This window comes from Rhinoderma darwinii, chromosome 1 (assembly GCF_050947455.1).
Source record: "Rhinoderma darwinii isolate aRhiDar2 chromosome 1, aRhiDar2.hap1, whole genome shotgun sequence".
Lineage (NCBI taxonomy): Eukaryota > Metazoa > Chordata > Amphibia > Anura > Rhinodermatidae > Rhinoderma > Rhinoderma darwinii.
In genome coordinates, this window is record NC_134687.1 from 506,771,205 (window position 1) to 506,795,214 (window position 24,010).

Here is a 24,010-nt window from a genome sequence, read left to right on the forward strand (position 1 = left end):
ATTATATATATGTATTTGCATTGTGCACAGAGAAATAAGTATTTGATCCCTTTGGTAAACAAGACTTAATACTTGGTGGCAAAACCCTTGTTGGCAAGCACAGCAGTCAGACGTTTTTTGTAGTTGATGATGAAGTTTGCACACGTTAGATGGAATTTTGGCCCACTCCTCTTTGCAGATTATCTGTAAATCATTAAGATTTCAAGGCGGTCGCTTGGCAACTCGGATCTTCAGCTCCCTCCATAAGTTTTCGATGGGATTTAGGTCTGGAGACTGGCTAGGCCACCCCATGACCTTAATGTGCTTCTTTTTGAGCCACTCCTTTGTTGCTTTGGCTGTATGTTTCGGGTCATTGTCGTGCTGGAAGACCCAGCCACGAGCCATTTTTAATGTCCTGGTGGAGGGAAGGAGGTTGTCACTCAGGATTTGACGGTACATGGCTCCATCCATTCTCCCATTGATGCGGTGAAGTAGTCCTGTGCCCTTAGCAGAGAAACACCCCCAAAACATAATGTTTCCACCTCCATGCTTGACAGTGGGGACGGTTCTTTGGGTCATAGGCAGCATTTCTCTTCCTCCAAACACGGCGAGTTGAGTTAATGCCAAAGAGCTCAATTTTAGTCTCATCTGACCACAGCACCTTCTCCCAATCACTCTCAGAATCATCCAGATGTTCACTTGCAAACTTCAGACGGGCCTGTACATGTGCCTTCTTGAGCAGGGGGACCTTGCGGGCACTGCAGGATTTTAATCCATTACGGCGTAATGTGTTACCAATGGTTTTCTTGGTGACTGTGGTCCCAGCTGCCTTGAGATCATTAACAAGTTCCCCCCGTGTCGTTTTCGGCTGAGCTCTCACCTTCCTCAGGATCAAGGATACCCCACGAGGTGAGATTTTGCATGGAGCCCCAGATCGATGTCGATTGACAGTCATTTTGTATGTCTTCCATTTTCTTACTATTGCACCAACAGTTGTCTCCTTCTCACCCAGCGTCTTACTTATGGTTTTGTAGCCCATTCCAGCCTTGTGCAGGTCTATGAGCTTGTCCCTGACATCCTTAGAAAGCTCTTTGTTCTTGCCCATGTTGTAGAGGTTAGAGTCAGACTAATTGAGTCTGTGGACAGGAGTCTTTTATACAGGTGACCATTTAAGACAGCTGTCTTTAATGCAGGCACCAAGTTGATTTGGAGCGTGTAACTGGTCTGGAGGAGGCTGAACTCTTAATGGTTGGTAGGGGATCAAATACTTATTTCTCTGTGCACAATGCAAATAAATATATATAATTTTGACGATGTGATTTTCTGTTTTTTTTTTTTTTTTTATATAATCTCTCTCTCACTGGTAAAATTAACCTAGCCTAAAAATTCTAGACTGTTCATGTCTTTGACAGTGGGCAAACTTACAAAATCAGCAAGGGATCAAATACTTATTTCCTTCACTGTACATATGTATATATATATTACACACACACACGCAGTACTGTGCAAAAGTTTTAGGCAGTTACGTAAAAATGCTGCAAAGTAAGAATGCTTTCAAAAATAGAAGTGTTAATAGTTTTTTAAGCAATTAAAATACAAAATGAATGAACAAAAAGGAGAAATCTAGATCAATTCAGTATTTAGTGTGACCACCCATTGCCGTAAAAACCACATCAATTCTTCTAGGTACACGTGCACATTCAGTCATGGATTTTGTAGTATTATAGTCAGTTGTATGATTAACCCCTTAAAGATGCAGCCTAGTTTGGGCCTTAAGTCTCAGAGCCCATTTTTCAAATCGGACATATTTCACTTTATGCGCTTATAACGTTGGAATGCTTAAACCGATCCAAGCGATTCTGAGACTGTTTTCTCGCGAGACATTGGGCTTTAGGTTAGTGGTAAAATTTGGTCGATATATTCAGTGTTTATTTGTGAAAAATTGCAAAATTGAGAAAATTTTGAAAAAATTGAATTTTTCTGAATTTAAATGCATCGGATTGTAAAACAGAGGGTTATACCACCCAAAATAGTTACTAGTTCACATTTCCCATAAGTCTACTTTAGATTGGCATAGGTTTTTTTGAACATTTTTTTTTTAATTTTTCTTGGACGTTACAAGGCTTAGAACATTAAAAAAAAAAGGTTTTGAAATTTTCTTAAAAATATCAGAAATTGCTGTTTAAGGTACCTGTTCAGTTCTCAAGCGGCCTATGTATTAGAAACCCCCATAAACACCCCATTTTAAAAACTAGACCCCTCAAAGTATTCAAAATAGCATTTAGAACGTTTTTTTTTAACCCTGTAGGCATTTCACAGGAATTAAAGCTACGTGGAGGTGAATTTTGCAAATGTAATTTTTCTTGCTGAATTTCATTTCATTCAATTTTTTTTCTGTAACACAGAAGGTTTTACCAGAGAAACACTACTAAATATGTATTGTCCGGACTCTGCAGTTTTTTAGAAATGTCCCACATATGGCTCTAGAGTGCTCGTGGACTAAAACACAAGCCCCAGAAGCAAAGAAGCACCTAGTGCATTTTGAGTCCTCTTTTTTATTAGAATATATTTTAGGCAGCATGCCAGGTTTGAAGAGGTGTTGAGGTGCCAAACCAGTAGGAATCCCCCAAAAGTGACCCCATTTTGGAAACTACACCCCTCAAGGAATTCATTTATGGTTGTTTTTACCATTTTGACACCACAGTTTTTTTCACAGCACGTATTTGAATTTGGCTGTGAAATTAAAAAAATGACATTATTTCCAATAAGATGTCATTTTCGACCAAAATTTCTTATTTTCACAGGGAACAAATTGCCCCATTTTGTTGCCCAATTTGTCCTGAGTGCAGCAATACCCCATTTGTGGTGATAAACTGCCGTTTGGGCCCATGGGAGGTCTCAGAAGGAAAGGAGCGCTGTGTGTTCTTTGGAGTCCAGATTTTGCTGGATTGGTTTTCGGGTGCCATGTCACATTTGCAGAGCCCCAGAGGTATCAAAGCAATAGAAACCCACCAGAAGTGACCCCATTTTGGAAACTACACCCCTCAAGGAATTTATTTATGGGTGTTGTGACCATTTAGACCCCACAGTTTTTTCACAGAATTTATTTGAATTGGGCTGTGAATTAAAAAAATAAAATTATTTTTTCCAATAAGATGTAGTTTTGGCTCAAAATGTCTTATTTTCACAGGGAATAAAAAAAAAACAATAATGGAACAAACAACTTGTAATTTAAAAGTAGCCAAGGCAGACTAGCAGGAAATCGTATACGGAGGAACGTAGAGGAGATGTGAGAAACGAGTGCACCTAAGCACAAGTGTAATAGACCAGCGGCAGTTGTACGTTCTACCGCTGACAGGAACAGTTGAATTGCTGGCCTAACATGATTTAAAAAGCACTAAAGCCCCCCCCCCCCGGCATGTTTCGTTACACTTGTGTGGCCATGTATTGTTGTCAATACAAGGACACATCTCTTGTCCTTGTAACACAATATGTTGCTGCTAGAATGTGCCCAGCTCTCACCCCTGAGTGTTTGCCCAAGCAGAGTCTGAGGGAGGCCTCTCAGATTTTTTTCTAGAAGTGCCGCAGGACTTCTGGAACCAGTAAGGGGGGGGGGGCATTCTGGGGGCTGAATACTGGTGTCCTTCCCTTCATATATCCTAAATTTGTAGGTATACCCTGATGCACTCTCGCACAGCTTATACATCTTCACGCCATACCTTGCCCTCTTACTCGGCAGGTACTGGCGGAATTGAAGCCTCCCTTTAAATTCTACAAAGGACTCATCAATAGAAATGCAATTCTCGGGGGTGTATGCTTTGGAAAACCGGGCACTGAAATGGACTAAGAGGGGTCTCCGTTTATACAAACGGTGAAAACTGGGGTCATCTCGGGGTGGGCACTGCTCATTATCTGTATAATGTAAGAAGCAAAGTATTGCCTCATAACGCATCCTGGACACGGCCATGCGGTACATCGGGGTGTGGTATAAAAAAAAGCCTCTTTTTTTTTTTTAGGTTCCAGTTCAGTTCTGAAGTTGTTTTTAGGGGCTTATAAGAAACCCCCATCAAAAACCCCATTTTAGAAACTAGGCCCCTCAAAGTATTCACAACAGCATATAGAAAGTTTATTAACCCTTTAGGTGTTGGACAGGAATTTAAAGCAAAGTAGAGGTGAAATTTACCTATTAAATTTTTTAGTCAGAAAATCTTCCATTTTTTTTCCTGTAAAACAGAATGTTTTACCAGAGAAACGCAGCTCAATACTTATTGCCCAGATTCTCCAGTTTTGAGAAATATCCCATATGGGGCCCTAGTGCGGTAATGGACTGAAGCACCGGCCTCAGAAGCAAAGGAGCACCTAGAGGATTTTGAGGCCTCCTTTTTATTAGGTACCATGTCCGGTTTGAAGAGGTCTTGTGGTGCCAAAACAGTGGAAACCCCCCAAAAGTGACCCTATTTTGGAAACTAGACCCTTTGAGGAATTCATTGTAGTTTTCATGGGGTGCATGCGACTTTTTGATCAGTTTTTGTTCTATTTTTAAGAGGCGTGGTGACTAAAAAACAGCAATTCTACTATTGTTTTTTATTCTATTTTTTTTATACAACGTTCACTGTGCGCTATAAAAGACATTCACTTTATTCTGCGGGGCGATACGATATGATTACAGTACGGGACAGTTGTCCTGCAGCGAGGCAGGGACTCCTAGCATCGTACATCACTATGATGCTAGGAGCCCGGCTCCCTGCACTGTGTTCGGTCCGGGTCTTCCGGCCGAAATACGTTCCGTACATTACGGACGTAACATGGTCGTGTGAATCCAGCCTAACAGAAACAGCTGTGTAGGAGACTTAAAACTGGGTGAGGAACAGCCAAATTCTGCTACAAAGGTGATGTGGAAAACAGGTTCATGTCACAGGTCCAACATGGCAAGACTGAGCACTGCAATAAAACACAAGGTAGTTTTACTACATTAGCATTGAGTCTCTCCCAGGCAAATAATTCAAAGCAGACGGGGGTTTCAATGTGCTGTACAAGCACTTTTGAAGAAGCACAAAGAAACTGGCAAAGTTGAGGACCGTAGACGCAGTGGTCGTCTAAGGAAACTTAGTGCAGCAGATCAAAGTTACATGATGCTTACTTCCTTTAGAAATCGGAAGATGTCCAGCAGTGCCATCAGCTCAGAACTGGCAGAAACCAGTGAGGCCCAGGTAAACCCATCTACTGTTTGGATAAGTCTGGCCAGAAGTCGTCATCGTGGAAGAATTGCAGCCAAAAAGCCATACCTTTGACGTGGAAACAAGGCCAAGTGACTCAACTATGCATAAAAACACAGGAACTATGCAGAAAAACGGCAGCTTTGGACTGATTAAAATCTGAAATATTTGGCTGTAACAGAAGGCAGTTTGCTCTCCAAAGCTCTGGAGAGCGGTACAATAATGAGTGTCTGCAAGCAACAGTGAAGCTTAGCGTAGGTACCCTGCAAGTTTGGATCTGGATTTCAGCAAATGGAGTTGGGCATTTGGTCAGGAATAATGGTGTCCTCAAGGCTAGATTCACACAAGCATTGGGATACTCGGACGTGAAAAATGTTAAGTTTTTCACGTCCGAGGTGCCCCCGAGCGGCTCCCGTTTTCACGGATCCCGATAGACTTGAGCCTATGGAGGGATCCGTGAAAAGGGAAGATAATAGGACAGGTTCTATTTTTCAATGGACCGTTCACATGGTCCATTGACACAGCAGACGTGTGAACAGCCCCATTGAAATACATGCGTCCGTGTGACGGCTGTTTTAACGGCCATCACATGGACGTATTCAACGCTCGTGTGAATAGGGCCTAATGCTGAGAAATAAAGGCAGATACTTATCCATCATGCAATACCATCAGGGAGGCATCTGATTGGCTCCAAATTTATTCTGCATAGGACAACAAGCCCAAGCATACAGCCAATGTCATTAAGAACAATATTCAGAGTAAAGAAGTACAAGGAGCCCTGGAAGTGATAATATGGCCCCCCACAGAGCCCTGATATTAACATCATCGAGTCTGTCTGGGATTACATTGAGGAAGTCTACATCCACAGAAGATCTGTGCTTAGTTCTCCAAGATGTTTGGACCAACCTCCCAGCGGAGTTCCTTCAAAAACTGTGTGCAAGTGTACCTAGAAAATGTATGCTGTTTTGAAGGCAAAGCGTGGTCACACCAAATATTGATTTGATTTAGATTTCTCTTCTGATCATTCACTTTGTCTTTTGTTAATTGATAAAAAAAAAAATATTAACCCCTTAAGGACACAGCCTAGTTTTGGCCTTAAGGCTCAGAGCCCATTTTTCAAATCTGAAATATTTCACTTTATGTGGTAATAACGTCGGAATGCTTAAACCTACCCAAGCGATTCTGAGACTGTTTTCTTGTGACACATTGGGCTTCATGTTCGTGGTAAAATTTGGTCGATATATTCAGTGTTTATTGGTGAAAAATTGCAAAATTTAGAGAAAATTTTGAAAAAATTGCATTTTTCAGAATTTAAATGCATCTGCTTGTAAAACAGACGGTTATACCACCCAAAATAGTTACTAGTTCACATTTCCCATATGTCTACTTTAGATTGGCATCGTTTTTTGAACATTCTTTTATTTTTCTTGGACGTTACAAGGCTTAGAACATAAACAGCAATTTCTCATATTTTTAAGAAAATTTCAAAAGCCTTTTTTTTAAGGTACCTCTTGAGTTCTGAAGTGGCTATGTATTAGAAACCCTGATAAAACACCCCATTTTAAAAACTAGACCCCTCAAAGTATTCAAAACAGCATTTAGAAAGTTTTTTAACCCTTCAGGCATTTCACAGGAATTAAAGCAAAGTGGAGGTGAAATTTGCAAATTTCATTTTTCTTGCTGAATTTCAATTTTATTCATTTTTTTTTCTGTAACACAGAAGGTTTTACCAGAGAAACACTACTAAATATGTATTGTCCAGATTCTGCAGTTTTTAGAAATGTCCCACATGTGGCCCTACTGTGCTCGTGGACTAAAACACAAGCCCTAGAAGCAAAGAAGCACCTAGTGCATTTTGAGTCCTCTTTTTTATTAGAATATATTTTAGGCAGCATGCCAGGTTTGAAGAGGTGTTGAGGTGCCAAAACAGTAGGAATCCCACAATAGTGACCCCATTTTGGAAACTACACCCCTCAAGGAATTCATTTAGGGTTGTTGTTACCATTTTGACCGCACAGTTTTTTCACAGCACGTATTTGAATTGGGCTGTGAAATGAAAAAAATGTCATTTTTTCCAATAAAATGTCATTTGTGATCAAAATTTCTTATTTTCACAGGGAACAAAATACCCCATTTTGTTGCCCAATTTGTCCTTAGTGTGGCAATACCCCATTTGTGGTGATAAACTGCCGTTTGGGCCAATGGGAGGGCTCAGAAGGAAAGGAGCGCTATATGTTTGTTGGAGTCCAGATTTTGCTGGATTGGTTTTCGGGTGCCATGTCGCATTTGCAGAGCCTCAGAGGTATCAAAGCAATGGAAACCCACCAAAAGTGACCCCATTTTGGAAACTACACCCCTCAAGGAATTCATTTATGGGTAATGTGACCATTTAGACCCCATAGTTTCTTCACAGAACTTATTTGAATTGGGCTGGGAATTAAAAAAAAATATAATTTTTTCCAATAATATGTCATTTTAGCTCAAAAATTCTTATTTTCACAAGAAATAAAATACTCCATTTTGTTGCCCAATTTGTTCTGAGTGCGGCAATACCCCATTTGTGGTGATAAACTGCCGTTTGGGCCCATGGGAGGGCTCAGAAGGAAAGGACCACCATTTGGCCTACTGGGGATTTTCTAGTGCGAAGTCATGTATGCAGAAGCCCCTGAGGTACCAGTACAGTTGAAACCCGCAAAAAGTGACCCCGTTTTAAAAACTACACCCTTAAGGCATTCATCTAGCGGTGTAGTGAGCATTTTGACCGGAGACCTACACCCCATATACTGTAATGTGGGTTCTCCCGGGTATGACAATACCCTACATGTGGCTGTTATCAGCTGCCTGGACACACAGCAGGGCTCAGAGGGGAAAGACGAGGGGGGATAAGCTGTGCGGAGGGCATCAGGGTAAGTAAAATTGGGGTAAATTATAAACCAAGGGATGTATGATAAATTTTAAAACACTCTTTCATACAGAGCTCTGGTTATTCGGGACACGTGTCACATTGATATATTGTGTCATCCCTTATAGCAGACTTTGCACCTCTTTTGACTTTTTCCCTTCTTGCCAGTTTGGGGAACTTCTGGAAAGTGTTGCCCTGGTACGATGCGTGTGGCCTCTCTTCCAGAAGTACTGGGTGCCCCCCCTTCTTGGTCCCTAAAGATTAGGTTCTTTATAATCACCTCTTGAAATTCCAGGAAAGTTCCCGTCTGGCCTGCACATCGACGTAGCACGTACGCATTGTACAAAGCCATCTGTATGATGTGCACGGCCAGCTTCTTATACCACACCGCATGGCGCTGTAGGGCTTCAGGATTTGATCTGACAAGTCCATCCCTCCCATGTACCTATTGTAGTCCAGGATGCAGTCTGGCTTGGGGGGTGGCCTTTCCTTCATATATCCTAAACCTGTAGGTATACCCGGATGCACTCTCGCAGCTTATACATCTTCACGCCATACCTTGCCCTCTTACCCGGCAGGTACTCGCGGAATTGAACCCTCCCTTTAAAATGTACCAGGGACTCATCAATAGAAATACACTTCTCGGGGGTGTATGCTTGGGAAAACCGGGCACTGGAACGGTCTAATAGGGGTCTCCGTTTATACAAACGGTCAAAACTGGGGTCATCTCGGGGTGGGCACGGCTCATTATCAGTATAATGTAAGAAGCAAAGTATTGCCTAATTTATTTATTTTTTTAGGTTACAGTTCAGTTCTGAAGTTGCTTTGAGGGGCCTATATATTAGAAACCCCTATCAAACACCCCATTTTAGAAACTAGACCCCTCAAAGTATTCACAACAGCATTTAGAAAGTTTATGAACCCTTTAGGTGCTTCACAGAAATTTAGAGCAAAGTAGAGGTGAAATTTAAATTTTTTTTTTTTGTCAGAAAATCCTCTTTATACCAATTTTTTTTACAACACAAAAGGTTTTACCAGAGAAACGCAACTTAATATTTATTGCCCAGATTCTGCAGTTTTGAGAAATATCCCACATGTGGCCCTCGGGCGGTAATGGACTGAAGCCCCGGCCTCTGAAGCAAAGGAGCACCTAGTGGATTTTGAGGCCTCTTTTTTATTAGGCACCATGTCCGGTTTGAAGAGGTCTTGTGGTGCCAAAACATTGGGAACCCCCCAAAAGTGACCCCAATTTGGAAACTAGACCCCTTGAGGAATGCATTGTAGTTTTCTTTGGGTGCATGCGGCTTTTTGATCAGTTTTTATTCTATTTTTAGGTGGCGTGGTGACTAAAAAACAGCAATTCTACTATTGTTTTTTTATTCTATTTTTTTTACAGCGTTCACCGTGCGCTATAAATGGCATATTCACTTTATTCTGCGGGGCGATACGATTATGGCGATACCAGATGTTTATAGTTTTTTTTTGTCTTATGGCGTTTGCACAATAAAATACGTTTTGTAAACAATCATTCACTTTTTGTGTTACCTTATTCTAAGAGACAGAACGTTTTTATTTTACAATCAATAAAGCCGTGCGAGGACTTATTTTTTGCGTAACGAACTGTAGTTTCGATCATTACCATTTTTAGGTACATGCGACTTTTTGATCTCATTTTATTCCATTTTTTGCGAGGTGAAGTGACCAAACAATTGTGATTGTGGTACGGTTTATTATTATTTTATTTTACGGCGTTCACCGCGCGGGATAAATAACGGAATAATTTTTTAGTTCAGGCCATTACGGACGCGGCGATACCAATTATGTATAGTTTATTTGTTTGTTTATATATTTTTATTAATAATAAATGACTGATAAGGGAAAAGGGGGGATTTTTACTTTTATTACTTTTAAATCTTTTATTTTCTTATTTTTACACATCTTTTTTACTTTATTACTTTGTCCCACTAGGGGACTTGAGGGCAGGAGGCCCTGATCGCTATTCTAATACACTGCACTACATGCGTAGTGCAGTGTATTAGAACTGTCAGCTACTCACTGACAGCAAGCATAGTGGGTCCCGACGTTGTCAGGACCCACTAGGCTTCAGTCTATGGCATAGCCGGACGCTATTGTTTGGTGTCCGGTTGCCATAGTCACCATCGCCGGCCACTATCGCGTAGCAGGCCGGCGATGGCAGCTTAACCCCTAAAAAGCCGCGATCTCTATAGAACAGCTGAACAAGACAGCAGCGTCACAGCTCCTGTATGTGTCGGGAGGACGGCCGTTACTCCCGAGACGTACTATTACGTCATGGAGCGTGAACGATACAGCTGCCATGACGTAATAGTACGTCAAGGAGCGGGAAGGGGTTAAAGAGGCTCTGTCACCACATTATAAGTTCCCTGTCTCCTATATAAGGAGATCGGCGCTATAATGTAGGTGACAAGCAGTGCTTTTTATTTAGAAAACCGATCTATTTTAAACCACTTTATGAGCGATTTTTCGCTTTATGCTAATGAGTTTCTTAATGCCCAAGTGGGCGTGTTTTACTTTAGACCAAGTGGGCGTTGTACAGAGGAGAGTATGACGCTGACCAATCAGCGTCATGCACTTCTCTCCATTCATTTACACTGCACTAGCGAATAGTTATATCGCTATGTGCAGCCACATACACAAACATTACTGCAGTGTCCTGATAATGAATTACATCACTACCAGCCTGGACGTGATGTTTATTCAGAATCCTGACATGTCTGTAGCGTCTCTGTGAGATTTACAGCAAGGCAAACGTAATCTCGCGAGATTATGATGTAACCTGTCAGTTCAAACGAGATTACGTTTGCCTTGCTGGAATCTCACAGAAAAGATTCAGAAGTGTCAGGATTCTGAGTACAGATGACGTCCAGGCTGGTAGTGATGTATATTCATTATCATGACACTGCAGTAATGTTAGTGTTTGTGTATGTGGCTGCACATAGCGATATAACTAGATCGCTAGTGCAGTGTAAATGAATGGAGAGAAGTGCATGATGCTGATTGGTCAGCGTCATGCACTCTGTACAACGGCCACTTGGTCTAAAGTAAAACACGCCCACTTGGGCATTAAGAAACTCATTAGCATAAAGCTAAAAATCGTTCATAAAGTGGTTTAAAATAGATCGTTTTTCTAAATAAAAAGCATTACTGTCACCTACATTACAGCGCCGATCTCCTTATGTAGGAGACAGGGCACTTATAATGTGGTGATAGTCTCTTTAACACTTCTATTTTTTAAAGCATTCTTACTTTGCAGCATTTTTTTTCACAACTGGCTTAAACGTTTGAACAGTAATGTATATACACACACATATACATATTTTATACACACACACACACACACACACATATATATATATACATACACACACATATATATATATATATACACACACTCGGAATGGTTTATCCTTGAGGAAAATTTATATTATTGTTGCACATATCTTACAGTGTACGTCCCTCTAAAGTGCAAAAAGTTTTAAATGAATATCTGTAAATTCTAGGAAATTACTATTTTAGCTCAGGGCAGTATGGAAACCTGAAACGAACCATCAGCTGTCAAATTACCATAAATTACAGGCATTACATCGCCTACATAGACCTTGTACGTGGCTTTAAGCAGTCTTTTCTGCTGGTTAAAACTTGTTACAATGCAGAAGTGCATTTAAGGTTGTCATTTCTTACATTCAGGAATACAAAAATGGTTGGCACTTCAAAATCTGAGGCATAAGACTAGGGCATCCTGCACGCGTCCGTTTCGGTTTTGCAGACCGCAAAACACGGATCCTAGTGGCTTCTGTGTGGTCAGTTTTGTTTTTTTTGTGTACCCATACATTAGAATAGGTGAGACAGATCACAAATATGGACAAGAACAGGACCTGTTCTATAATTTGCAGAACAGGTGTGCATGCTCCCATAGAAATGAATGGTTCAGTATGTGATCCGAAAAAAACAAAACGTCTAGGACACTGAAAAAAACAGTCAGGAGCATGAGTCCTTCAAAGCATACACCACAGATTAGGGCTGGACAATTAATCAAATTAATTTGATTTATTCACCCTTTCATTGGTACACGGTTCTGAATTTGATCAGAATAGTGAAATCAAGATTAGCCGCGTGATTTTATTTTTAGGCTATGTTACCCAGCCCTACCTGAGATATACATATTTGCAAGTCAGAACTTTGAAGAAACAAAAAAAAATAAAAAAATAAAAAAATATCGACAATAAAAATAATCATAATAATGGGAAGGTGATGAAAAAGAGAATTTATAACACCAACACGAATTCACCTATGAGACAGAGAAGAGCATAGATGTGAGAGGAACAAAGACCGGTGTAGGAGGAGGGCAAAAAAATGGGCTGAAAGTAAAATGAAGGGTGATGGTTATTATAAGAAAAGGATAATGAGAGAAATGGTTTCATTTACTGGTAGGACATAAAACATGATAAAATAAATAGGTATAAAAAACAATACCATATACTATTAATGTGAAAGAGAATAATAATAATGTAAGATTAAAGTGTATGTCCAATCATGAGCACCATTTTACTTTACATATAGGATTATTATACATAAAAAAAGTTGAGTAACTTGTTGCTTATCCTGAATTAGAGCCTGCATTAGAGTATTTTCACACGTGGCGCAATTGTTGTAGAAATTTCTACGATTGTTCCAGTCATCTGAATGGGGCTTGCAGAAACCACATTTAGATATATGGAATTACATTTTTAGTTGCAGAATTTTTTTCAACGAATCTATCGTTTGTGAACATACCCTTACGAGGCAGAGCTGCATCCACAATTCAGACTGAAAATCTCCAAGCATTCCTTTTTGTATCAATGTCTTGCGATGACTAATTGCATTGCAATAAGTGTAGTCTACACCATACACTGAGCAGTAATCTGATGCAAGAAAAACAAAGTCTTCTATCATGTTATAGGAGCTCAGCTGAGATCTGTCAGAACTGCGAATGCAGCTCTGGATTGTAATACAGCCTATAACTCAGGACCAGTAAGATGAGCAATGCAAGTATTTAAGCCGTGTTCACATCTGAATTGGGGGCTTCATTAGCTGCCTCTGTCAAAAATCCCAGACAATAGAGTATGGAATGATGCGCTATTTTGTCCGGTAAAGTAACGGAAGCATGACGAAAACTCAATAGAACCCATTAAAGTGAATGGGCTCAGTCAGGCGTTGGTGTCCATCATGTGACTAATCTGGAATTTCCGTTACTTTGGATTTTCTGTTTCTATGATGGAACAGTGAAACGCAAATAACGACGCAGATGTGAACAGAGCCTAAAAAAGTTAAGTAAGCCGCCCATACACGTCTATGTAGAGGAGACTGGGAGCAGAGTAAGACACAGATGTGCTGCAGCTTCCTGTAAGTGTTACTGTCTCAACCCAGTGCTGGATTCTCAGCTACACTGTTCATTCATGTATGTATAGGTGTGTGTTAGAGATGGAGGAGGAAAATCCTGAACTATGTGTACAGTGTATAGGAAACATCAAAGAAGTTAGGCGCCACCCACTAGAGCAGAGTCTAGAGAACTAGAGAAACTGCAGGGGGGAAAACTTCTAAAAATAAATAAATCAGAATACAAGTCAAATGATGACCAGAAATAGTGTTATTTCTCATGTACACTCATAGGACAGCTTATTCTGAAAATTCACCTGAAAGGTTAGATATGCTTTAACCTCTTCACGCGCTGCGCCGCAACTGTACGTCCTGCAGAGGGCTTGCTATACCTTCAGGACATACAATTGCGGAGTAGTTCCCGGCGCACACTGTCTTAACGGACAGTGTCCGGGAACCGGGAGGTCAGCTGTCCCCGACAGCTGACACACCAGCCTTGCCGGTCAGCGGACCATCGCCGCTGATTTCGGCAATTAACCCCATAAATGCGGCGACAGATTGCGTTCGCCACATTTAAGGGGTTCGAAGTGATTGTGGGGGCTGCCGATGCTTGTCGTGGCAATCGGAGGCCAGACAATGACCTCTGGGTTGCCATGTACTGAAGCCTCGGAGGAGCAGCCTCCGGCCGGTCCTCCGAGGCTTCCCGTCAGTGTGACTGTCACGACGACAGTTAAAATACATTACACTACGTAGGTACTATAGCAGCGATCAAAGCTGCAAGTCTAAATGTCCCCTACTGGAAAAAAATGAACACATTAAAAAAAGTACACATATTTGGTATCGCCGCGTTCGTAACGATCCAAACTATAAAATTATAATGTTATTTTTCCCCGCACGATGAACACCCCCAAAAAAAATAATCAATAAAAAACTACACCAGAATCGCTATTTTTTGGTCCCCACCCCTCCCAAAATAGAGGATAAAAAGTGATTAAAAAGTCGCATGTACCCGAAAATAGTACCGATAAAAACTACAACCCGTCCCGCAAAAAACAAGCCCTTACACAGCTTTTTTTGACTAAAAAATAAAAAAGTTACGGCTCTCAGAATATGGAGACACAGAAAATAAATTTTTATAAAAAAGTGATTTTATTGCTCAAAGGTTGCAAAACATAAAAAAACCTATATACATATGTTATCACCGTAATCGTACTGACCTGTAAAATAAAGTAAAACTGTCTTTTATAGCGCACAGTGATTACTGTAAAAAAATAAACTAAAAAACATTGTCAGAATTGCTGGTTTTTGGTCACCCGGCTTGCAAATAAATTGAATAAACAGGGATAAAAAAATAAAAATAAAAAAAATCGCTTGTACCCCAAAAGGGTACCAATGAATAGTACAGACTGTCCCGCAACAAACAAGCCCTCACACGGCTCCGGTGGTGAAAAAATAAAAAAGTTCTGGCTCTCAGAATACGGCGATGCAAAATGTGCAGAGTGTTTCAAAAGCGGATAAGATCGGGCGCCATTTATAAGTGCGACACCGGCCACATATCTATGAATTATTTATTTACCGCATTATTATACCCTCTTATTATACCCTGATGTTCTCCGCACAGATTACATATGCCCGCACATTATAAACTGAAATACCAGCAATACCCCAAACAGAACTATTACCAAGCAAAATCTGGGCTCCAAAAGCAGAAAGGCGTCCCTCCCTTCTGAGCCCTACAGCGTGCCCAAACAGCAGTTTGCGCCCACATATATAGTATCGCCATACCCGGGAGAACCCGCTTAACGTTTTATGAGGTATTTGTGTTCAGTGGCACAAACTGGGCACAGCATATTATGCACTAAAATGGCATACCAGTGGAAAATTGCAATATTCACACCATCCGCTGTGCATGAACCCCTTTGCACACTATAACTTAATAGCATGTCATGGTGCGGGGGTTGATGTATGGAGCCGGCTCACGCGCTGAGCCTGGAGCACGTATTACAGCTGACACCCGGGACCAACGGACAGGAACAGCGATCGTGCGGTTAACAGAAGCCTGTAAAAGTAACAATATACTGCAATACATTAGTATTGCAGTATATTGTACCAGCGATGCAATGATCGCTGGTTCAAGTCCCCTAAGGGGACTAATAAAAAGTAATAAAATGTGCAGAAGAATTAAAGTTATTAGTAGTGAGAAAGAAAAAAGTTTAAAGTTAAAAAAAAAAACAAAAAACTTTTCCCATTTTTCTTCTAAAGTAATGTAAAAAAAATAAACAAAATTGGTATCGCTACGTTCGTAAAAGGCCGAACTTATACATTACAATATACCATTATTTAACTCGCACGGTGAACACCGTAAAAAAATGTAAATAATTTAAACCGCCAAAATGGCTGTTTTTTTTGTCACTTTAGCTCTCAAAAAAAAACAAACAATGAAATACAACTTTTGGGTCACTTTTTATGTACCAAAAAAAACTACAGCTCGTCCCGCAAAAAATTAAGATCTCCCACTGCCCAATCAACCAAAAAATAAAAAAGTTACGGCTTTCAGAATGTGGTGAAACAAAACAATTATTTTAACAATTAGATTTTTCTTTGTAGAAGTAGTATAATATGAAAAAAAACTATATAAATTTGGTATCACCATGATTGTATTGAGCCGCAGAATAAAGTAACGTTTTCGTTTTTACCACTCGGCGAAAGCTGTAAAAATGAAAACCCCAAAAAGTGGAATCAGATTTTTTTCCTATATCATCCCGCAAATAATTTTTTTTCAGTTTCCCAGTACATTTTATGGCACTTTAAATGGTGTCAATAGAAACTACAGCTCCTCCCGCAAGAAATAAGCCTTCACACCACTATATTGACGAAAAAAGAAAAACGTTATGGCTCTAAGAAAGTGGGGAGTGAAAAACGAAAATAAGAAAGCAAAAAATTTATCTGTCTTGAAAGGGTTAATTCATTTCTAATGAAAAAAATGTATGTGGGGTATTTCCGTACTCGGGAGAAATTGCTTTACAAAAATTGTTTGTTTTTTTTTTTTCTCCTTTATCCCTTGTAAAAATGAGAAAATTCAACATTTTAGTGGAAAAAACATTGTGATATTCATTTTCTCGGGATAATTCTAATAAATTCTGCAAAAGACCCGTGGGGTCTAAATGCTCACTATACCCCTAGAAAAATTCCTTCAGGGGTGTTTCCAAAATGGGATAACTTTTGGTGTTTCCACTGTTTTGGTCCCTCCAGGGCGTTGCAATATGACATGGCACCGAAAACCAATCCAGCAAAATCTGTGCTACAAAATCCAAATGGCGCTCCTTCCCTTCTGAGCCCTGCTGTGTGTCCAATCAGCAGTTTATTACCACATATGGGGTATTGCCGTAATCGGGACACAGCGATTCCAGACAGTTCAGAGGATAGATCACGTGAGCAGCACTGGACCCGAAAACGACTAGATGCACGGATCGGTAAGTATTTCTACACACAGCATCCCTCTGAAAACACCAATGTACAAATGGAGGTGGGGGGGGGGGTGAAGGGGTGTGATCCTTTATATACCTAGGCCTTTTTGATAAGTTTTTTTAATTTTTCTCATATACTGGTTAACCGCTATAACTTTTGAATTTTTTAAATTAGGATTTTTGCAGTTTTTTTTTTCTTGACAAATAGAGCTCTTCTCAAATAGCAGTTGCGCTTTCAGAAAAATTTTACTTTCAATGCATGAAAAAAAGAAAATATCCCTCTTCCAAATTAAAAATTAATACTTAAAAGTAGATATTTATAACCAAAATAATCCAATGCATATTAACCTTTAATTTTCAACAACAGATACACTCCAAAATAATATATGGAACTTCCCAAAAAAATTGAGTTACAGACCATTCTAATAAAATAGCTATATTTTAATACTCACATTAAAATAAACAAAAACATACAATTAACCATGGAGGAATAATCCGCAATATCAAAGACCTTCAAATAAACCCCTGTGCAAAACAACAGAACTCCGTCCTCTGGCATATAATAATGAGTCATAGTACAAGACTTAACCTGAGTGGGGCAATCAGAAAACCATACAGTTTAAATAAATTATTAAATACAAAGAATATATTAATACATAACTATTGCAGTGTATAGTATCAGCGAACGTATGTTCAAGTCCCCTAGGGAGACTTAAAAAAATGATGAAATGTATTTTTACGTCTTGGGTTTTTTTTTAAGGCCTGATTCAGACGATCGTGGCGTTTTTGCACACGCAAAACACGCAGCGTTTTGCCTGAGCAAAAGCCACTTGACAGCTCCGTGAGGCAGCATCATATGATGCGTGGCTGCGTGCTTTTCGCACAGTCGCCATCATTATGACACGCCAATTGGATGTTTGTAAACAGAAAAGCACGTGGTGCTTTTCTGTTTACATTCATCCTTTTGACAGCTGTTGCGCGAAATAGGCAGTTCGCACGGAAGTGCTTCTTTGCGACCTGCGTGGTTTTCACGCACCCATTGACTTCAATGGGTGCGTGATGCGCGAAATACGCTCAGATATTGAACGTGTCGCGCTTTTTACGCAGCGGACAAACGTTGCGCAAAAAGCACGGACTGTCTGTACTGGCCCATAGACTTCTATTGGTCCATGCGTGCCGCGTGAAAACCACAGTCGTGTGAATCGGCCCTAACACTATCCCCAACATTTTTTTTACAATGAATCACCTTTTCCCCATTATTCAAATGAAATCCTATTAAAAAAATTTAAAAACCAAAAAAAAATTGGCATCACCACATCGATAATAGTCCAAACTATTAGCATATACCGTCATTTAACCCAAATGGTGAACACCGTAAAGAGAAAACAAAGCCAGAATTTATATTTTTTTTAGTCACCTCACCGCTACAAAAAAATGTAATAAGTGATCAAAATGTCGAATGTACCCAAAAATGGTACCAATAAAAACGGCAGTTAGCGCTGCAAAATATAAAGTACTCACACAGCTCCAACGATGGAAAAATAGAAACGTTTTGTTACAAATAACCAATACACTTTTTATTTTTTAAAAGTAGTAAAACATAAAACTATACACATTTGGTATAGCCATAATCGGTTTTGACCCGCAGAATAATAGTGAACATGTGAGGTCTTTTTTGAATTCCATAAAATATTTTTTTAAATTTCTCAGTACATTATATGGTACATTAAATGGTACTATTAGAAAATACCATTTGTTCTGCAAAAAAACAAGCCCTCAGAACAGCTTTTTCGATGGAAAAATGAAAAAAAAAAATTATGGCTCTTGAAGGCGGCAGAGGAAAAAAAAACGAAAATAGGCTTGGTACATCAGGTGATAACCAGTTTTTAATCCCACTAAACACGTGATAATTTGCACAATACACTGCAATTCTTTGCGAGTTTGCAGCGTATTGTGCTTTTAGTGTACTCCTTTAGCACCTCCGACATTACTTAATAGGAGGACCAAGATGGCAAACCTCGGGCCCATTATTAGGCCCTCAGGCTGCCATTACAATAATCCGCACCCAGCGATTGTATTGTGGGGGAGTGGGGTAATGAAGGGGTGACACAGGGGCACACCCACTCGGTCTGAGTACTTAGATGCCGCAGTTTAATTTCAAAATTTAGGATTGAGAATTGAAGAGTTATACAGTCGAGTCACATTATTATGACCACCTCCCACCTTAGACGTCGGCAGTGCGTAGCCCATGAAAAAAGTTATGTGTAGTGGGCTGGCTTGGTGGGTACATAAGGTGTGCGATAGGCTGTCTGAACACATCACTCTTCACTCAAGGGGCAATTTATCAGTTGCAAAATGGGATGATTATTGGCTCTCGGGCAAAAGGTGGCAGTATTTTTCAAACAGCGCAGTTTGTGAAGGGCTCGCGTGCTGCTGTGGTGAAAGTGTATAGTGAGTGGACAAATGGCACCATTGGGAATAACAGTTGTGGAAATTTGAGGTGAGAGGTGAACGTCGGCTACGAAGGTGCACGAGGGCCGAACGACACGCTACAGTGGAGCAGCTTACTGTGAAAATCAACCATGGGGCTGCCATACGTGTGTCTAAAACAGTTCAGCGAACCTACTGTGTATGGGGCCCCGAAGCAGACGAATGGTCACCGCTCCTATGCTAAAAAAGGTTCAATTGGAAAAAAAGGCTTCAATTTGCACGGCAGTATCGGAATTGGACCACCGATGATTGGCTAAGGATTCTCCTTCTCCGATGAGTCACATTTTTTGTTTCATCGAACGGATGGACGTTGGCAGATCAGGCGAGAATCATCAGAGAACAAGCACCCTGCAACCGTTGCTGGAAGAACACAAGCTGGTGGCGGCAGAGTTATGGTCTGGGGAATTTTTTCATGGCATTCTCTGGGCCCACTCATCCATGTGAAAGGCATTATGAACAGATTTGGGTAGGAATTCATTGTTGCAGATCACGTTCACCCATACATGCGGTTTGTCTTCCCTGGGGCAGATGAAACTTCCAGCAAGAAGAGACATGTCACACAACTAGAAATGTCCGATAGCGGTTGGAAGGGCACAACCAAGACATTCTCTGGCCCCCTAGTTCGCCAGACTTTAACCCAACTGAGCATCTGTGGGACCACCTCAATCAGCTGGTTTGCTCCTTGGATCCTTCCCCGCGCACCCTCCAGCAAATGTGAAATGCACTGCAGTCAGCATGGCTCCAGATACCGGAGACATCCTACCAGCGCCTTATTTAGTCACTCCTAGCCCGCCTTGCTGCTGTCTGTGCGGCACACGGTGGTTACTCTGGATATTAGCTGGTGGTCATACTAATGTGAGACTCTACTACATATATAGCTATACAAATTCAGTGAAGCAAGAAAAAAAAAAGAAATACAGGAAATAATTACCTTATTAAATACTTTGTCAAAGTTAATTTCCTTTCGTAAAGCAGTTTTTGTCACATCATCCGGTTTCAGTTTCTGTTGGTAAAAGAATATATAATATTTAGACAGTCTTGTTTAATAAAGAAAGTGTTCTTAGGGTAGCCATCTATCGGCAGCCCTAGAGAGAAGGGTTTCTTCCTTCTAGAGGCGACCACTTTTGCATTATTTTTCAATAAATTTAAAGTGTACCTGACCTTTCAGATGACTTTTCAGAATAGTCTGCTATATGTATGTACATGAGAAATATCCCCCTCTCTCTCTAAGGCCTCATTCACACGGCAGGGTTTCCCGGCCGGGTGCCGGCCGTTCATAAATCGGCCGGCACCCGGCTGCATTAGGAATAATAGACTCCTAATGGGGCTATTCACACGTCCGATTTTTTGACGGCCGGGAAAACCGCCCGTCAAAAAATAGGACATGCTCTATTTTCGCCCGGGTACCCGGCCCCCATAGAAGTCTATGGGGCCGGGTAATACCCGGCCATCACCGGGATGTGTCCCGAGTGACGGCCGGGTTTTCCGGCTCTTGCGCTCTATCTCCTCCTCCTCACAGCGCAGAGTGCATGTGAGGAGGAGGAGTTGATGCCATTCTGACGAATGGCATCGCTGTACACGGTGTGGCAGGGCCGGGGTGTACAGCAGGTGGAAGGGAGCGCTGCGCTGGCTCCCTCCTCCTGCTTGTTAAAAGCGCCCTGGCCCGGCGACACCTTTGATGGCGCCGCTAGCAGCTGCTGCTGCTGCGGCTGCTACTACTGTAGCGACGCCACTATAGCAGAGCGGGGAGGTATCTCCCCGCTCTGCTATGTGCTAGCCGCACTTAGCTCCTTGAAGGAGCGGAATCCCCGTGTGTTCGGGGATTCCGCTCCTGGACAGAGCGCTTGATGTCTCTGTCCATATCTGGGCAGTGACATCAGGGGAAACTCCAGAAGCGGAATCCCCGAACACATGGGGATTCCCCTTCAGGAGTTGCCGATGATGTCACTGTCCGGATCTGCCCGGCCCGGCACGGATGCATAACTTTATGCAAACCGGCCGGGCAGAATGGCCGATTTTACCGGCCGGCACTCGGGCTCGGACGCGACCCGGTCGTGTGAATCCCGCCTAAGCCTGTATTCTCACAACAGTGAAAAAAAATGTCCATTGAAAACGGATTAACTGTCAGTTTTTCTTGATGTAATTTTTTTTTATGGCCAGTATTCACAGGCCATTAAAAAAGTGATTGTGAATGCACCCATAGAACTTCATTGTTCTAAAAACTGCCATGTGACGGCCATTAAAAAAAACGCCCGTCAGAAGGCCATTTTTCACTGTCATGTGAATATAGACTCATTCTCCGTTTTCTCTGAGCTAGTGGGTGGAGCGTAATGGCAATTATGTCCTCTATACACAGCACATATAGAAGTAGGGATGCACAATGCATCGAAACTTCGATACTGTTTCGATGCCGTGCACCCTCAAACGGTTTGATACCGTTAGTTCATGTATTTCAATACTAAGCTGCGCAGCCGCACAGCTTAGCATTGTAACACATGACTGTATGAGATCGGGGCTGTGGTTGTGTAATACAGCCATTGCCACGCTCCTGAGTCTTGACAAGTGTGTGCACAGTCAGCATGAGGTGATGTGGCCGGCGATGTACTAATGATTGCCGGCACTGACGACAGAACATGGCGGGCACATGGCAAAACACCCCCATGTTCTGTCTTCAGTGCCTGCCACTCAGTGCAGCGCCGGCCGCATCACCTCATGCTGACCTGCGGGGGCACTTATTGTCCGGAGCAGGGAAATAGTCTATTACACAGACACTGCCCCACTCTAACGGTGGAGATGAGCGAAACCTCTCATCTCCGCCGCTTTTCCCCTGAATGCTACGATCTAAGCTGACCGCAGAATTCAAGGGGTAAATGAGAAGGCAGGAGGCCCTTTGGATCGCGTCACAGGGAATACCTGTGACGCGATTGAGGGACATACCATATATGGGCAGACAGCCCAGGATTCATTGAAGGACCCCAGGGCTGTCTAACCATATTTCCTGTTAGGGCATACTGAGGTATGTCCTAACAACTGCCTGTGTACTATCAGTATATAGATATATACCAGTACATTAAAAGTAAAAAAAAAAAATATAAAGTAATGTTAAATAAAAAAAAAAACATTTTTTTACAATAAACATTAAAATAAGTCTCAATACATAAAATGCACATATTCGGTATCTTTGCATGCAGCCTGATCCATGTTAGCGGATTATCGTGAGGAAAGTAGAAAGCAGTAAGGGCAAAGGAGCCTGGTAAGTGGAAAAAGAGGCATATTTTTCTAATAAAATATATTACAAAGTTTCTTATATACGCTTATACACTCCTGAACCTTGAAATTGCAACACCAAGAAGGAAAAGCTTTGGAATTGTGGAAATCACAGGATCGATAGACATGTTAATGATATGCAAATGATCAAAAAAATGAAAACAAAATATTCCAAACATCTTGATTTATTCAGTATAGAGTATGAGCACCACGTGCAGAAATACACACACTTAAATGCTTTGGCTTGTTATCAATGAGGTGATTAACGGTTGTTTGAGGAATGTTATGCCACACTGAATGCACTTGGGCACGCAAATTACCAAGATTGACTGCTGGCATCTCCCTAACAATTACCGATCAATGACGTCCTACATACAATTACCGATCAATGACGTCCTACATATGCTCGATGGGAGACAAGTCCGGAGTTGCTGAAGGTCATGGTAGCACGTTTAGGCCACGCAGGCTGCTCACAGTAGCAGGAGCAACATGCGGCCTGGCGTTGTCCTGTTGAAAAACAGCTTCTGGGACACTTTGGAGAAACTACTGTACCACTGGTTTTACGACCAAAGAAATGTTACGCCGAGCTGTTAGTGTTACTGAAATGAGGACTAGAGGGTTCCGGCTACCGTACATTATGCCACCCCACACCATAAACCCAGGAGTAGGACCAGTGTGACGTTCCTTTGTGAAGGCCTCTTCATGGTGTTGCCCACGTGGTCTCCAGACCGATCTTTGGATATCATTGCGTCCAAGACAAAAGCAGGACTCGTCGCTGAAGAGGATAGACCTTCATTCCAGCCCCCATTGCAGTCTTGCTGCGCACCATGATAGACTTTGAGAGCGGTGGCGTGTGGTCAATGTAACACCTGTAGCTGGATGTCTGTCTGGCTCGTAGCCCAATGTCATGTAATGACAAAGCCACCCTAGGCTTGGGACGTGTCGTACAATTTCACTTGCAGTACAGAATGGCCATTCGTCCAAACAGACAATCCGTCCGTGCAGTGATTCGCCTCTGCGCATCTCTTGCGGTCACTCCAATTGTTGTGGTCATCCCAACCTCCAGGACACAAAACGTTGTACAGTGCTGACATTTCGGCCTAGGCGCGAAGCGATCTGCCGAAGTGATAAACCAAAGTCTCAGTTCAAGGATTCCGTCCCTTAGTTTGCGACAAGTGGTGATAACGGGCATGACGACGAACAGGATGCATCACACAATCATTCCACACCACTTTTTGAGGTTTCATGTGGCTAAAAAAAACTTTGCTTATAATCTGGCTTTTATGCCCCTCCCA

At 41.6% G+C, this 24,010-nt stretch overlaps 1 protein-coding gene across 2 annotated transcripts in view; it reads right to left on the reverse strand.

The window, feature by feature from the left end:
* Window positions 1–24,010, reverse strand: part of SRFBP1 (serum response factor binding protein 1) — a 139,010-nt gene that overhangs the window by 17,054 nt on the left and 97,946 nt on the right. For both annotated transcript variants that reach the window (XM_075854807.1, XM_075854806.1), the window contains one exon: window positions 20,380–20,451. In XM_075854807.1, the coding sequence (XP_075710922.1) occupies window positions 20,380–20,451 (72 nt within the window). The remainder of the gene's footprint in view (window positions 1–20,379; window positions 20,452–24,010) is intronic.